General features: G+C 50.1%; 1 protein-coding gene across 3 annotated transcripts in view; it reads left to right on the top strand.

The window, feature by feature from the left end:
• The window catches only part of Gsn (gelsolin), a 54,142-nt gene that overhangs the window by 23,678 nt on the left and 14,751 nt on the right, over positions 1–15,713 (top strand). Inside the window, exons 1-6 of one of the 3 annotated variants that reach the window (XM_028754656.1) lie at positions 3,732–3,935; positions 5,278–5,482; positions 5,973–6,127; positions 12,011–12,172; positions 14,223–14,372; positions 15,391–15,480. In XM_028754656.1, coding sequence (XP_028610489.1) covers positions 3,810–3,935; positions 5,278–5,482; positions 5,973–6,127; positions 12,011–12,172; positions 14,223–14,372; positions 15,391–15,480 — 888 coding nt within the window. In that variant the 5' untranslated portion in view covers positions 3,732–3,809. Of the gene's footprint in view, positions 1–3,731; positions 3,936–3,977; positions 4,055–5,277; positions 5,483–5,972; positions 6,128–12,010; positions 12,173–14,222; positions 14,373–15,390; positions 15,481–15,713 lie in introns of those variants that run through there. The other 2 variants (XM_028754657.1, XM_028754658.1) reach the window with 2 other exon arrangements.

Below are 15,713 nucleotides of genomic sequence, written 5' to 3'. Positions count from 1 at the left end.
ATACTGAGAGCTGCCTGGTGTAGAGGGGGCACTGGTCAGGACTCACACACAGCCAAGATGGGAGATCAAGGGAGTCTCTAAGGCAGGGACCAGGACTCACACCAATTGAAGTGATGGCAAACAGTGCTACATTCAAGTCAGAGAGGCCATCCTGGGTCTGAGTGTTTTGGAACGGAGGTACCACAGTCTTTCTCCACCCATTGGCTATGGCCCGAGGATCTCCTTAGACATCACTCCAGCCTGGGAGATGTTGTAGAGCCTGCTGTTCTAGAGATGTCTCGCTACCTGCTTGGCAGAGGCTTGGACTGGTTTAGCAACAATAGCCTTTCCTGTGCTGGGTTGCTGCTCCCTCCCCAGGTGAGGTGGGGCCAGGGCTCTTGCTTTGTCTCCCAGATGGAATTGGGACCAGGAACCCCAGATAAGGTTTGGAATATCAGCAGTGCTTCCTTCCACATGAGTGGCTTGAGTCTCGGTTTCTCTGCCATTGATATGCTTTCCTTTCTTATGCACTTGTGTCTACTTGTTTCCCTGAATTCATGCATCTTTTTCCAAGCAGGGAACAGAGTAAGACAGGGTTTCCCCATCATACCCTCCAGTCCCTGGTGCTCCATAGTGGGAGGTTCCAGGCTTTGAGGTCCTAGGGGGCAGCAGCCAGGGCTTCATTAACTAACTCACTGGATCTAGAGGTGAGGTGACATACTGTTTCTGATTCAGAACCTCCTTCTTACATCAAGGGTCATAGGTGACCTGATTCAGAAGGACCTGTCAAGGTGAGTTAGTCCAGTGTCCCCATTTTGCAGACAGGGACCTCGAAGTACAGAAGCAAGTAGATTCTGGGCAGGATGGTGCGGCCATAATCTGGGGCCAGAAATGGGCCTTAGAGTGAAGAATACTGAGGCCTTGCCTTTTGCATGGACACTGAGACCCAGAAAGGGAGAATGAGTTGCCTAGAGTCATCCAGGAAGTCTGTGGCAGACCCTTCCCTAACCGGGGCGGGGGGGTGGGGAAACATGTCCCTTTCACCCTCACTTAGACCCCCTTGTTCTTTTGAGCTCATGAACCTCTTCCAGGCAGGGAACAGAGTATCGCTGCCCATCTGGGTCTCCTTCACGGATGCCTTGGAGTGAGAGTCTCTAGGCTTCAGGGTCGTAGAAGGCAGGGGTAGGGCCTTGGTCACTATGGCCAAATTCCATAGCTACATAGGCAGCAAAACTGCACCACCTTTGTGATCATTAACCTAGGGGATCCTGGGCTGGTGGTCACTGACCCCAGGGGTCGAGGCCAATCCATAATGGCCTTCTGTTAATCACCAACTGGGTAAGCTGGGGGCACACTGCTCCCTGTCCCTGAGGGGGCTGTGTAGCCAGGCCAGCTGCTTGCTCAGGCTCCTTGTCATCTCCTGAGTCAGCCAAGGAGCAAGCATCCCCTTAAGCGTGTTCTTAAAGTGTTCCGTCTAGACTACAGCTCTAAATAAATAAATAAACTCTACTGGATGTATTTCTTTTCTTTGGCTTTTTCTGGAGGGTAGGGTAGGGTATCTCAGGGTAGCCCTCGATATCCTAGAACTTTCTCTGTAGACCAGACTGGCCTTGAACTCATACTTGAACTCATAGATATCTGCCTGCTTCTGCCTCCCAAATGCTGGGGTTAAAGGTGTGCACCACCATTGGCTAACTGGCTGTGTCACATTTTAGGTCGTGTGCTTTGTTATTTCAGGAAGTATCTCAGGACATAATGTGTGTAGCACGCACAGTTCACTCACCTAAATACACAGTTCTGGGATTTTTATGTGGTGTAAACTGGTTTGTTGCATGATCATCATCATGGTATGGTATTAAAATTTTCCCACCATCCTGAAAGTTTCCTTGTGCCAATTACAGTGATTGGAGCACAACTTCCAGCCTCAGTTAGCCACGGCAGTGTCCAGGGTGACATCACTCTCCTAGTCGCTTCCAAGAGATAGCTTTAACAGTGCGGCATTTACTGATTTTGCGAGGGTTTATGCATCCACTGTAGATTCCTTCCTTATAGAAAGGAAGGGGTGTCATTGTGCAGTTTGCTTCTGGCACCTGGAGGTCTCTCCATGCCTACTGAGTGCCTACTATGTGCTACCAGGCACAACTGGCTCTGACTTTATTTTTTCTTTTCACAGTTGCATTGTGGTCCATTGTGTGACAGTCCCATCACTTATGTGCCCAAGACATTTTGGGTCCTTTCCAGTTCTCTTCGAACAATGCTTCAGTGAATACCCTTGTCCATTGCAAGCAGTTCTGTAGGGAATGCTGTTTTATGTCCTTTGAAAATGCACAATCTACTTCTTATTTAGAAGATGAAGATGGCTGATGCCACCAGGAGTGTTCATACGAGCAAGTGTGGGCTTTAATCTCCTCTCTGAGTTGTGCCCAGGGCAGCCCGCTGTATGCCCCACAGGCTTGAGGGTGGGCTTCCTCGACCATGGAGCCCAGAGAACTCAAGGCTTCTACATAAAGCTGATACAGTCGTTTCTGAGGGTACCTACCTTCCTTGCTAGCTTCACTTCCCTTGCCCCCTGTAAATCAGATCCTAGCTATTTACTGGGTTTGGTCTGTGTTTGCCCCACCCACTGCCCAAATGCTGTTCCCTCCCCTGGGAATGCACTCAGTCTCCTTCTCCAGCAGCCTTCAAGGACCAGGCCACAGTGAAGTCCCCTGTAGCCCTCAGTCTCAGCTGTTCTCTGTGTTCCCTTAGCTATGGACTGTTTCTCCTTAGGTGGGAAGAAACTGTGGAGAGGGCAAAGTTAGACAGAAGTCATGCAATGTAGGCTCCCAAGGGAGCTGGGACTAGGGAGCATTGTCACCTGCAGACCAGGCTATCTGAGCAGGCTTGATCTAACCCTCTACAACCTCTAGGTATTGAGGCACAGAAAAAAGCAGGTGACACTTAGGATTCTAACCTAGGTCCACACTTCCCAGTGATGACCTGAGGAATGTGGGAAGACTCAAATCCTCGTTCCCCAGGAGAGGGGAGAGGGCATGAAATAGGTTGCAGAAGGAAATTGAGGTGTCATCCGCTAAAGGGGATATCCCGGGACAAGGCAACCAGTCAACAGTGATAACTTTGTAGACAACCTAAGATTTGTTCAAAATAACACTAACAAAATAAAACCCCAACCTTCTTCTTTTTTTTTTGACAGAGTTTCTCTGTATAGCCCTGGCTGTCCTGGAACTCACTCTGTAGACCAGGCTGGCCTTAAACTCAAAAATCCGCCTGCCTCTGCCTCCCAAGTGCTGGGATTAAAGGCCTGCTCCACTACGGTCCGGCCAGACCCCAACCTTCTAAAACAAAACAAAACAAAACAAAACAGCAAAACAAAAAAACCAAAAAAAACAAAAAAAAACCAAAAAAACAAAAAAAAACCCAAGAGAATACTTGAGTTAGAAATCGTCACAAACTTGTTAGTTCATGCTGGGTGTTTTTTGTTGCTTTGTTTAGTTTTTATTGGACCTGCTAACTGGATCGATAAGAAGGGGGTTGCACGGGTCACAGAAAAACAGCTCTCACTGCGTTAGGACCTGCTGTATGTCAGACCACATGCCGGATCTCCCGCTTAGAATCTAGGGTCCAAGGGGCGACCGCACCCAGTCGGGTCGGTCTCAGTGGGAAGGGAACCCAGATGTCTCAGAGATCCGGGACAGATACCAGCCTCCCCCGCGGGCCGCAAGGCCCTCCCTGCGGGGCGGTCCCCAGCTAGGGCGGGATGGGACGGCTGGTTACTTAAAGGTTGGAGCGACCGAGGGGCCGCGGCCGCAGCTTGGGTCCTCACCGTCGCCATGGCTCCGTACCTCTGCGCGCTGCTCGTCCTGGCGCTGTGCGCACTGTCGCCGTCCCATGCAGCCACCGCATCGCGGGGCAGGGTCCAAGAGAGGGCGCCCCAAAGTCGGGTGTCTGAGGCGCGGGTGAGTGCCCGGGGTCCCCGGGCTCCCCGAGTAATTGTCTATTGTAAGTTCTTGCAGATACAGCGCTAGGAAAAGGGCAGTAATTCAGGTGTAGAATGGAAAAACTGTTTTGTTGCTTTGTAAGTATGTCTTGCTGCTTCGGGGATCCTGGGGGCGGGGGCTGGGGGGGCCGGGGCCAAAATTGTTTCCCTCCCTGCAGGCTAACATCACCTTGGCCGGATCTTTCCCCACTACTGATTCGGATCCCATGTCCTTTATCACGTCAATTTCTGCCCTTCTTGCTGGTCTTTGTCAGTCAGACTCCTCTGCGTTTGCTGTTTGTCGTGTCCGTCCCATCCCCGTTCTGTTTTCCCTGTGAAAGTGTTATAGTTTATTTTTTCCTTATACCCCTCTCCGACCCCTCCCACTTGTCCTTTCCCCTTAACGTTCCTACTCTCCACTACCCCAATCGCTTCTGACATCTGCCTGATTTTTGTTTCAACCAGACCTTCCTCTGTCTGAGGTGACCTGCTGACGTCCCTCCTTAGGCGCAAACCTAACCGTCTGTCCCATTGGCACCCCCAGAGCATGTCTGGTAGCCTTCCGCACCCGCACCCTCAAACCTTCTCCTAACAGGTTCCCCCGCAGACTTCAAGCTCCATTCTTTTCCCTTTTCCAAGACATGAAAATTTGGTGGGTGGGATGCTGGGGGCGGGGCAGGAGGGAGGAGGCAGGCAGCAGCGCAGGAGGCCACTTGGGCCCCCGCTAAGCCAGTCCTTTCTTGGGCTGTATAAAGATCTTTCCTCTTCCAAGAAGCAAAACTAAATAAGACATGGGACCTAGGATCAGGGCCCTTCCCTTTTTGTCCTCGGTTTCTCCATTTGCAGAGTAGGGGTGGATCATGCATTTTAAGCCATAAAGGTGCTGGAAGAGAGCACCCAGAGTCCCTGGGGTCCGAGAGGTTTGCCACTGCCATCTGGGACTGTCTATCCATAGATGCAGAGAATGCCTTTGGAGTCCAGGGCCGTCCCTCTTTGTTGTTTCCCAACTGGGGGGTCCCTGAAAGACAGCCTGCCTCTTTGTGCCTTAGCTGTCCCCCCAAAACAGGGAGGGCGCTCTCTGCCTCCTCTGTCACATCACCAAGTAGAAGAGTAGACGGGGGACAGCCTGGCCTGGCCAGAGCTGAAGACTAGAGTATATGTTTTCCTAGCTCCCAGAAAGGGGTTGATTCTCCTCTGCCACAGAGAGAGCACGAGGCTCAAGTGAGTCGCTCTTGGTGCTGGAACCTGCCCTCCCTCATGCCTGGGGTGTCTCCTTGCTAAGACCCACACTTCTGCTCAGGTGCTGTCCTGTCTCTCTGCAGCCCAGCACTATGGTGGTGGAGCACCCCGAATTCCTGAAGGCAGGGAAGGAGCCTGGCCTGCAGATCTGGCGTGTGGAGAAGTTTGACCTGGTACCTGTGCCCCCCAACCTCTATGGAGACTTCTTCACAGGTGACGCCTATGTCATCTTAAAGACAGTGCAGCTGAGGAACGGGAATCTGCAGTATGACCTCCACTATTGGCTGGGTAAGTGAGAGTGTTCTGTATGCCAGGCCTTTGTTAGTGGTTTTGTGACACTATGCTCGTGAACCACCCTTGACAAGTTCAGATCCCAGCTCTGCCCCTTGACCTGTGATCTGCCCTTCAGCAACTCACCAGTGTTTTTTTCTATAGAATGGACAGCTATGCTACCTCAAGAGGAGAAACAAGTTTTGTAGAAGTCATGGAGACCCTACATTCCCACCCCCACCACTGTGCTACCTTGGCTCGGCTCCAATCACTCCCTTGTTTTCTCTTCAGAGCTAGGAGCCTAGAGTCAATAACACTGGCTCTGATCTGTTTGTTTTAAGGTATCCTTATTATGCAGATGGAGTAACAAGCTCTTGGAAAGCAGGGAGGGACTTGCTCAATTTCTATAGCCAGGTCAGAGTAGAGCTGTCGGCTCTGCATACCTCCTTCCCAAAGAGCTGAGACAACCTTCTAGAAGCCAGTCTCATGCTGCCCTTATGTTCCCTAGGCAATGAGTGCAGCCAGGACGAGAGCGGGGCTGCCGCCATCTTTACTGTGCAGCTGGATGACTATCTGAACGGCCGGGCTGTGCAGCACCGTGAGGTTCAGGGCTTTGAGTCGTCCACCTTCCTCGGATACTTCAAGTCTGGAATTAAGTACAAGGTGGGTTGGGTCAATGGCAGGGCTCACAGTCTTTCAGCATTGTGGAGAGATGGACAGACAGGCCAAGTGTCAAGCTCAGGAGTCTAGCGTCCAGGAACCGTGTCCTTACCATCGTTGTCTTGGATGAACCAAACTTCTTCCCTGAGCTTTTGATTCCTTTTCTTACTATGAAAAGATTCTCTACAGACTGGTAGAGTATACAGCACTGCAGTGAGCCCACAGAAGCCTTCTCACATTGGCCCAGGGAATGTGCCAAGTCCCAGTCCCGAGATGCACCAAGTCCGTGTTGAGGCTTTGTTGTCAGAGGGCCCTGTGATAAGTATTAGACAGGCTCCTTCCTTTCACATCCCTCTTCCTGACCCCTCATTCCCCACACTTTCCTCTTGAACTTGGACTTTTATAAGTCTGTACCATGTTTGGTTTTTTCTTAAGCTTTCAGCTAGAGCAAAACAAAGCTGGGATCCCAGGAAACTGTACCCCAGTACGCTCTACAGCTGATTCCCAGAGCCTGCCTTTCCTCTCTAATTGCTGGAGAGCCGGTTACACCTGCCCTACTGGGCCAGGGAGAGGATGCCGTGAACAGATAGCTGGGAAATGTCCCACATGGGGCTTGGCTCCTTGAAGGGCTCAAGAGAAGCTGAATATTTAGGAAGCTCAGCTCTCTTTGTGTAGGGGAGAGAGGGGATTACAAGTTTATGAACCAGATGAGCCCCATCTCTCATTTTATAGGGGCTGGGGCAACTAAAGTACGGAGAGATTGATCTATTGGGTTAGGGACACAGGGGGAGTTAATGTAGGGGTTAAGAGCAGAACCCACATCGCCTGCCTGCCTCCCAGTGTTGTTCCCAGTAAGCCACCCTATCTCCCATGACCCAGTAGGTTCTAAGGAGGACACATGCCCTGTGCATGCTGCTGTCCCTATCTGGGCTTTAGAGTCCTCTTTGTCAGTGCAGGTGTGACTCCTTTCCCAGGTGAGGGGCAGGGATTGAGTGATGGAGTGTATCTATGAGGCTTAGATAACAAGGCAGGGTGTGTCCTGGACCAGCAGCCTAGGTTGGGCGGGGCTGGGCTGCCTTCCCTGGCATCTACCCAGCTCTGTTTGCTGGGTTACCATGGCCGAACAGCTGCTGCCGCCCAGCTCAGCAGCTGTCTCCTTCCTCCTGCTGCTGTCTGGGGTCCTTGCAGTCCTGAGGAAGGAGAGGTGGAGAGCCTAGCCCTGGGCTACAGAGTCTCACCATCGGTTATTCACTTAGCAGATGGTTTCAAGCTCCTAGATCGAGCTGGGCATAGTGGCACACACTTTTGAACCCAGAATTAAGGAGGCAGAAGATCAAGAGTTCAAGGTGATCCTCTACTAGACACTGTGTCTGAGGCCAGGTTATGTACACACCTTGTATGTATGTATGTATGTATGTATGTATGTATGTGTGTGTGTATGTATGTATGTATGTATATCTATATGTATGTGTGTGTATGTGTGCATACATATATGCACTTGTGCACGGATGCACACACATGCACACAGACACACTCACATGCATGCACATGCACAAGGGCTTGTACACATGTATGTATGAAGGAACAAGGGAAAGAAGTCACTGTATCGTTCCCGTTTGTGGCTGTTGTTCTCAGATGGTACTGGGAACCTATGTGACCTTGTTTTATCCCTGAAGGTAACCCTGGGAGAGGACCTGAGGCTCAGAAGGGTCACATAAGTGGTGGAAGTTGTGTTCAAGCCCAACTCTGCCTCTGTCAGGCTCTGCACTGAGCAGCAGGGGTCCAGGTGAGGCAGATCACTTCCTTTCTAAGGACTTGAGAGTACTGGCAGTCTTCAGAGAGTCGGTCCAGTGAAGGCAGGAAGGAGGAGAAGGGGAAGCCACAGGAAGGAAGGAAGGAAGTCACATAATCAGCCCTCGAGGAGAATCGGGGCCATCCATCTGCCTCAGTTACCTGTTGCTTTGTGAAAAGCATGTGACAGTTGTCATGAAAGATGCAAAGCAGGCTATAGGCACCCAAGTTTGAAGCAGGTTTGGTACAGTGAGGCTTTTCTATGTGATACTATTTCATCCTAACTATTGCTGTTAGGGCATCGGTGATAGTCCCATTTCATAGATGCGAAGGATGAGGTCCTGTGGAATGAACCTACAATCTAGTAGAATGTTCTTACGTCCAGTGCCTTCCACGGAATGAGTACTCAGTTCATGTCAGACTGTGAGTTTCTGGCCAGTACTGGCCCCGTCGTGTAACTGAGAAAAGTGTGGTGCGAGGATGTGAAGCACCCGCCGGGTCACACAGCTGGAGAGTCATGCGAAGGAAATTCAGATTCAGGCGTGAAAGGGTCTAACACAGCCCAGAGCCAGTCCAGAGTGGATGTTTCAAGTGTCCCCGGTCCTCTGTCATAGCCCTGTGGGGCTTATCACCTGCCTGTCTAACTAGCCGCTCCCATATCAAGGGGATTTTCTGGAATGTTCTGGACCATGCTCTGAGGACCACTTGAGTGGTAGATCCCAATCAGGGCTCAGATTTGAGCCTTCAGGCATGAAAGAAACTGGCCCCTGGAGGACAGATGAGGCCCGCAGCTGTTTCCGTCTCCTGCAGGTCCTCAGGTCGCCCCTGCACTTGGCAGGCCCAGACCAAGGTTCTCGGCATCCTCACCCTCATCTATTATAGATGCGAAGGAGCCAGGCTTGTCACACAAGACTTGTTTCTATGAAAGCCTCCTCCTGGGAACCACCTCTGTCTCAGGAGTCAGAGAAGGGGCAGAGAGGGGACACGGAGCCACAGGGAGAGCTGTGCTTATCATTGTTACCCCGGCCATTCCTAAGTCACCGTCCTGGGTGGGGGTGGGAAGGGTTCCAATCCCTTATCCCTTGCCCTCCTCTTTACCTTACCCAGAGCCCCCCTAAAAGCTGGGGTTAAGTTTGCTCAAAGAGAAGCTGGTCCCATGAGTCCCAGGAGCCCTGGACTTCGAGACAGTTAGAAACCAGACATCTGCTGGGACCTTTGCTTAGGAAAGGGCTCTGAGCTAGAAGATGCACAAGTCCAGCCTCACCAAGGAGTTTTTTTATGTTGGTTTTTTTAGTTATATACTCGGTTTGACGTTTTAGGTTTTTTTTTCATGAACATTTTAGTGCCCTGCTCTCTCCTTCCTTCTGTTGAGTTATGTATGTGTATATATACTTCCTCATATCCCACGATATGAAGTGAAGCTTGATTTACATTAGCCAAGACTAAGAAGCAGCTCTGAAGTGAAGGACTCTGGGACCTAACCTCTGTAGGTGCAGACCAAATGGTTGATCACTTTGGTTCTTCCACAACCTTCTCTCTCAGCCTCAAGACTTTAATTCAGAGAATGGCTCTTTAAGCAACCCACCCTGTAGAACTTTGTTCAAAGAATTGATACCAATTTCTTCCCTCACCCAAAAATTAGATGAGACAGCAACAATCAATCCTTTAAAAAAAAAAGTTAAAAAAGAGTAATAGAAAAAAAAATTCTAAAAATTCCCATCCTTTCCCTTGTAGCTCCACTGGTGTTTTCTGAGAACTAGCTTCATTTATTATGTGTGCATGTGTGTATGTACATATGTATGTGTGGGTATGTGTATGTATAAATGTATCTACATGTATGTGTGTATATATACATGTATGTGTGTTAATGTAAGTATATGTATGTATATATATGTATGTGTGTATGTATGTGTATATATGTGGGTGTATGTATGTATGTGTATGAATGTGTGTGTATATGTATATAAGTGTATTATGTGGGTGTGTGTTTGTGTATAAATGTTTGTATGTATATATGTGTATCTCTCCAAGTATCAGTCCCTGGATCAGCAGCAGTGAGTAGTGTGTGTCAACACTATCGGGCCTGCCAACTAAGAATTGATGCCATGACTGTTCCTACCTCAGAGGCTGTTGTGAGTCCTGCATGTCTAACTAGCCGCTTCTATATCAAGGGGATGTTCTGGAATGTTCTGGCACAGCTTTACTGCTGCTCAGACATGTGGCCCTGGGGTCTTGTGGGTGACTGTGAGGAAGCACAGAGTGCTAGGGTATGCTGCCCAGTGTCTGCCCCTCCTCTTGTCTCCGGCGTCTGCCTCAGCCCTTGTCTTCCTCCAGACCTCACCTAATTCTTGGGTCTCAGGCATCATGGCCACCCAACCTCAGGTTTATTCTTTCTGTGATGGGTAAAGTTCCTGGCTTGCTACTGACCTGTGGACTTTCCAAGTCAAGATGGAAGCCACGGGTCTAGTTCCGCCCCACAATGAGGTCATTCTACCCAGTGACACCACAGCGCTGCCTGGTGATGGGCAATGCTGCATAGACTTTATGCCCACACCAAGAAGGGACACCAGAGGGCGCTCCAGCCTTCAGAAACTCGAAACTGTTTGTTCCTGGGCCTGAGATCTGATATTGGGAGGAAGAACATGATTTTGCAGATTCAGACACACCGGGGTTTGATCCCGGCTGCACCATCCATCCCACTGTTAGAATTTAGGCAAGTTCATTCATGTGTGGGCTCTGCTCACTTCACCTATGAGATACATGTGGGATGTGTGGCATAGTGGTTATGATCATAGGACAAACACATCCATTCCACTTACTGTCACTGTGCCTAACAGGAGCCTCCTAAAATGGCTGCCTCTGCCTCATTACACCCATCAAGATTGTATGAATGGGGTCAGTGCAAGGAGATGGACCGATAGGGTCCTGGCTGGGGTGGTCTGAGAACCTATAGAAGCCTCCGAGTTTCCTGCCCCATGGTGTGTGGAACAGGGAGACGTATGGACCCACAGCAGGCAGCAAGGCTGGAAGCCTCGAGTGTGCCACCGGCCTGCTGAGTGTGCCTGAGGAAGTCACTGCATTTCTCTGGGCCTTGGCTTAGGTTGGCTTAGGTTAGTCAGGTGGAGGACTGGTGAGTATCTGAAACTAGAAACATCCCAGACAGCTTCCTCGGCTTCCTGCTGAACCAAGGTGTGTGTGTGTGTGTGTGTGTGTGTGTGTGTGTGTGTGTGTGTGTGTGACATCTGGGACAAGGAAGCCTATGAGCAGGCTCCTTCAGAATCTGGTGATGGCCGAAGGCTGGAGGAGAGGCCTGAGGCTGAGAGAGGGTTCTTGAAAGTCATCTATTGCTGTGACAGAGGCTGTCCCTTCCCTGTCCCTTCCCTCTACCCGCCTCTGAAGGCTCCTGTGGACCTGTGGGCCTGTGGAACCCCTGCAGAGGCACGGAGACAGGATGACGTGGGCTAGTGGTATCCAAGATGATCTTCAGAGAACCTCTCAGGGTGGGGAGGACTGAGATGAGTTGTATTAGCACTTAGCAATGAGTGTCGTGCGAACAGGTGTTGGAACGGGGTGAGATGGAGAAGAGTGGTGAGCAAGGGAGAGCGACTGTGTGACAGGGAGAGCATGGGTGTTCGCCATAGGAGCCTTTGGTGTGTTTGTGTTTGTTGTATAACAGTCAGGGTCAGTGAGTAAGGACACCACCTACACTTTGATAACAGATCCCTTTCCCTGAAGAGTCTGTGTAGAGTGCCCCAGCGTGCCCCTTGAGGAACGCTGGATTTGGAGAGGAATGTTTTCCGTCCTTTGATCCAGGAAGTGACTCCAGGGATCTTTTAGGTGGAGTGTAAGATTCTGTGGGATGTAGTGTGTAGGGAATCTAATACTTCTCAGCTATGTGGTTTTGGTAAGTGTTACTCATTTTTCTGAACCTCAGAAAAGAATGTCTCAGTATCAGACACAGTAACAGTGAAAGTCCTGGATTAACTGAGCATCTATTCACTAGCTGGAAGTTTTCTCCCATCAGTCCTGTGTCCCCCCTGTAACTACTTCAGCGGACCTCATCCCCTGGATAACACTGTCCCCTTTACCTGACAGAAAGGAGGCGTGGCATCTGGCTTCAAACATGTGGTACCCAATGAGGTAGTGGTCCAGAGGCTCCTCCAGGTCAAAGGACGCCGTGCAGTCCGTGCCACTGAGGTACCTGTGTCCTGGGACAGTTTCAACAGTGGTGACTGCTTCATTCTGGACCTGGGAAATGTGAGTCTTGCCTGCCCTTTTCCAAGGCCACTGTGGTGAACTTGGCCAGATCTGACTCTGAGGAGGGGAAACAATTGTGAAAGGGTGCATGAACGCTTGGGGGATGGAGACCAGAGGCTGGGTGTGTCAGGCAGACAGATCTAGAATGGATAAGTCTGGTTCTAGATTCCCACACGTAGACTCAAGCTTGTCATGCAAGCATGCATGGACCTCGGGGTTCCCATCATTTACACAGGGTTCTTGAAATACAGCCTCCCTGGTATCTGACATGCACAGTTATATACCTTTTAGAATATAGACACTCACTTGTAAGCACATGGCAGTTGTGGGAAAAAACTGTAGGTTCTCTTCCACCACTGGCACTAACCCTACAATGAGTGCCCACACCCCTAGACTTGGATGAACCCACAGTATACATGTGACATCATTGGTTGCCTGTGTACCTAGTATGTGATGACGCGCATGGTACACATTCCCCAGGCCCACTTACAGGTTAGTGGTGATGCTTCCTACAGGCTTGTCTCATAGCTCCTCATGAGCACAAACCTGCAAATGGTCACAGCTAGGCATTGCACCCTAAAACTTCTGTGCATATGAGCCTGTGGTATGTGAAGGGGTATTTGGGGGTACATATTCATCTGTGTACTATGTGTACCTGGTACCTACAGAGACCAGGAGAGAGACTTGGCTCCTCTGGGGGGTCAAACCCAGATCCTCTGTAAGAGCAGCCAGTGCTCTTAACTGCTGAGCTGCCTATTCCACCTCAGCATAGTTTCTTGTTGAAGTGACATGGCAATGTGTGTTGTAATCCCAACTGCTCACCCAGTGAATATACCTGCCCAACTCCAGAGACCAAGAACAAAGCCTTACACTTCTCTGCAAAGCATTGGTGGTTCCTCCCAGTCCCTCTGCCCTGAGGGCAGGCACTGGAACTCTCAATAGGATAGACTCAGGTTTTTTGCTCATTTCTGAAATTATGTGCAGGAGACCTTCCTCTCTTACATTGAGTTCTTTTTTTAATCTTGCATATCTGAGATTCCTCTATATTGTTGGAGCTCAGTCATTCTTGCTTTGTAAGAGTCAGCTCTATGGAGACTCAGATGCTTCATTATTCCTGCTGCTGCTGGGCACTTGGGTGGTCTTTGGTTTGGACTATTCTGAGCATTCTGACACTTGCATATCACACCCCATAATTGAAGAGACTCAAAGCAGGAACTCAAGTAGGAACTGAAGCAGAAACCACAGAGGCACACTGGTTGCCTGCCTGCGTAGGGAAGTTACTGCCCACAGTGGGCTGGGACCCCTACATCAGTGACCAGTCAAGACAATGATTCACAGACATGGCCTCAGGCCAGTCTGATTTGGGCAGTTTTTCATTTGAGTTTCCCTCTTCCTAAGTGACTCTAGGTTGTGTCAACTTGACAATAAAAATAACTAGCACACTGGCAAGGTGTAGGTCAGAAATGCTGTGGATGCTGTCAACAAATGGTGCATGCAGTTTTGCTTTCCACCAGCAGGGGTCTCTATAACAGACGCTCAGAGATGACATAACTTGTAAGTAAAAGTTGATTTAGGCTCACAGGCTGGGGAGGGGGAGATCTGGTAGCACTGGCTGGAGACTGATAGGGTGCTTTATAAAATGGCCAGTGTAGTCAGGCAAATGACTGAGTGTAATACAGAGGTACAGAGGTGATCTGCTTTATAGTAGGAAATCTGAACCCCTGAAAACTGTTAATTCTGCTAATCACCTAGCAACCAACAAAGCCCTTTCCCCACAGCACTGCCACAGTGCCATCAAACTTTAACACGAACTTCAGAGGAACAAGTCGTGAGCAAGCCAGCAATCTATACGTCATTGTACGATCAGTATCCTCGAATGTAGATTACTCCATTGCTCTCGGGTGACTGCATGCCCTCTGCCAGCCCTCACCTGGGCAAGCACAGGACAAAGGGAACTTGTGCATAGCCACAGTCTACATGTTGTCCTTCTGCCGGGTGGGCTTGTGCAAAGGCTGGACCCTGACTTCCTGGGCTCTTTGTCTTCTTACAGAATATCTATCAGTGGTGTGGCTCCAGCAGCAACAGATTTGAAAGGCTGAAGGCCACACAGGTGTCTAAGGGCATCCGGGACAATGAGAGGAGTGGACGTGCCCAAGTACACGTGTCTGAAGAGGGAGGAGAGCCAGAAGCCATGCTCCAGGTATCTGAGGGATATGGGTGGGGTGGACAGGGGCAGGCGACTCCTTCCTTCTTTATGAAGACTGATTTGGAAAGGCCCTTCCTTGCCTCTGAAGACCTTGTTTTGTTGGTTTGTTTTGTTTTGACCTGGCCTGAACATTTAGGGAGTAGGAAGACAGCTTCCTGAAACTCTAGCTTTCCTGAGCTGGAATCTCAGGTGTGAGGGAGGCATGCCGGGAGTGTACACCACACCCTTCACCAAGGATGACCAAGTCTTCCAAAGAAGCAGGCTAGGAAAGAGGTCTTCCCAGCAGTTCTTGGGCTAGCTGAAACAATTGAGACCCAGCCGTCAGTGTCCTTTTCTGACGTGCTTGTTTATTTATGGCTCCTTCAGTTAACTGATAAGATTGTCAGCTCAGCTGTGCTTTGAGAATCTGTCAACAGAGAAGCGAGACTCCCCAGGAACAAGAGGAGTCAAAGTGTCTGCTCTGTGCCACTTGGCTCCTACTTGCTGAGGACATCTAGTTCTGATTTTTTTTTTTTTTTGCAAAGGAATTTTATAGGGAAAAAGAAAAAGATCCAGACACCAGGGACAGTAGCCAGGATGGAACAGAGCAAACTTCAGCTCTGTAGTGATGACAGCTGAGGTTCCAATTCTGACAGCCTCCTCCTAGAAGCCGTGTAGACAAGTGAGCCTGTCTTTCCAGCTCTCTGTTCCTCTTTCTGTGAATGGAGAGTGGTGAGTAAGGTCCCCTCCAGTCCTGGCTGGAAGGTGTTTGCCAATTGCATTTGGATCAGATGCAAAGCAGAAGATGAGGGAAAGTCCAGCCTGGGGGCAGGGCACAGAGAAGGAAGGAAGGAAGGAAGGAAGGACTGCTGGTATGTGATGCGAGCTCTTTCTCAGAAGGAGTAGATTCCAGATGTCAGGGCCTGGCAGGTTCCGTATGGAACCTGGGCGTGGCTGTCCGTGAAGCCTGGCCTCCTGGGGAGCTCCCTCAGAAGCCTCCAAGCTCATTCCACTCCACTGACACCTCCTCCAGGTGCTGGGTCCCAAGCCAGCTCTACGTGAAGGTTCCGAGGACACAGCCAAGGAAGATGCAGCCAATCGAAGGCTGGCCAAGCTCTACAAGGTGAGCACTATGATACTATCTCCCATACTACATACGGGGCCAGGCTGGGAGGCAGGAGGCCCGCTCTCCTCAGCTGCCCTGGCCGAGGAACTGAGGCCCCAGGTCCCAGTGTGGAGCCAGAGGAGAGTAAGAGGGGTGCTGAGCTCATCTGGACCATGTTGTACTTGGTTCCCCACTCATTCCCTGAAAAATAGAAACAATTTGTATTGTTGTTTTGGTTTGCTTGGGTTAGG

The sequence above is a fragment of the Grammomys surdaster genome, unplaced genomic scaffold (assembly GCF_004785775.1).
Source record: "Grammomys surdaster isolate TR1022 unplaced genomic scaffold, NIH_TR_1.0 126035, whole genome shotgun sequence".
Taxonomy (NCBI): Eukaryota; Metazoa; Chordata; class Mammalia; order Rodentia; family Muridae; genus Grammomys; species Grammomys surdaster.
Note: the sequence above shows the minus strand (reverse complement) of the source record. Positions and strands in the feature narration are given on the sequence as shown.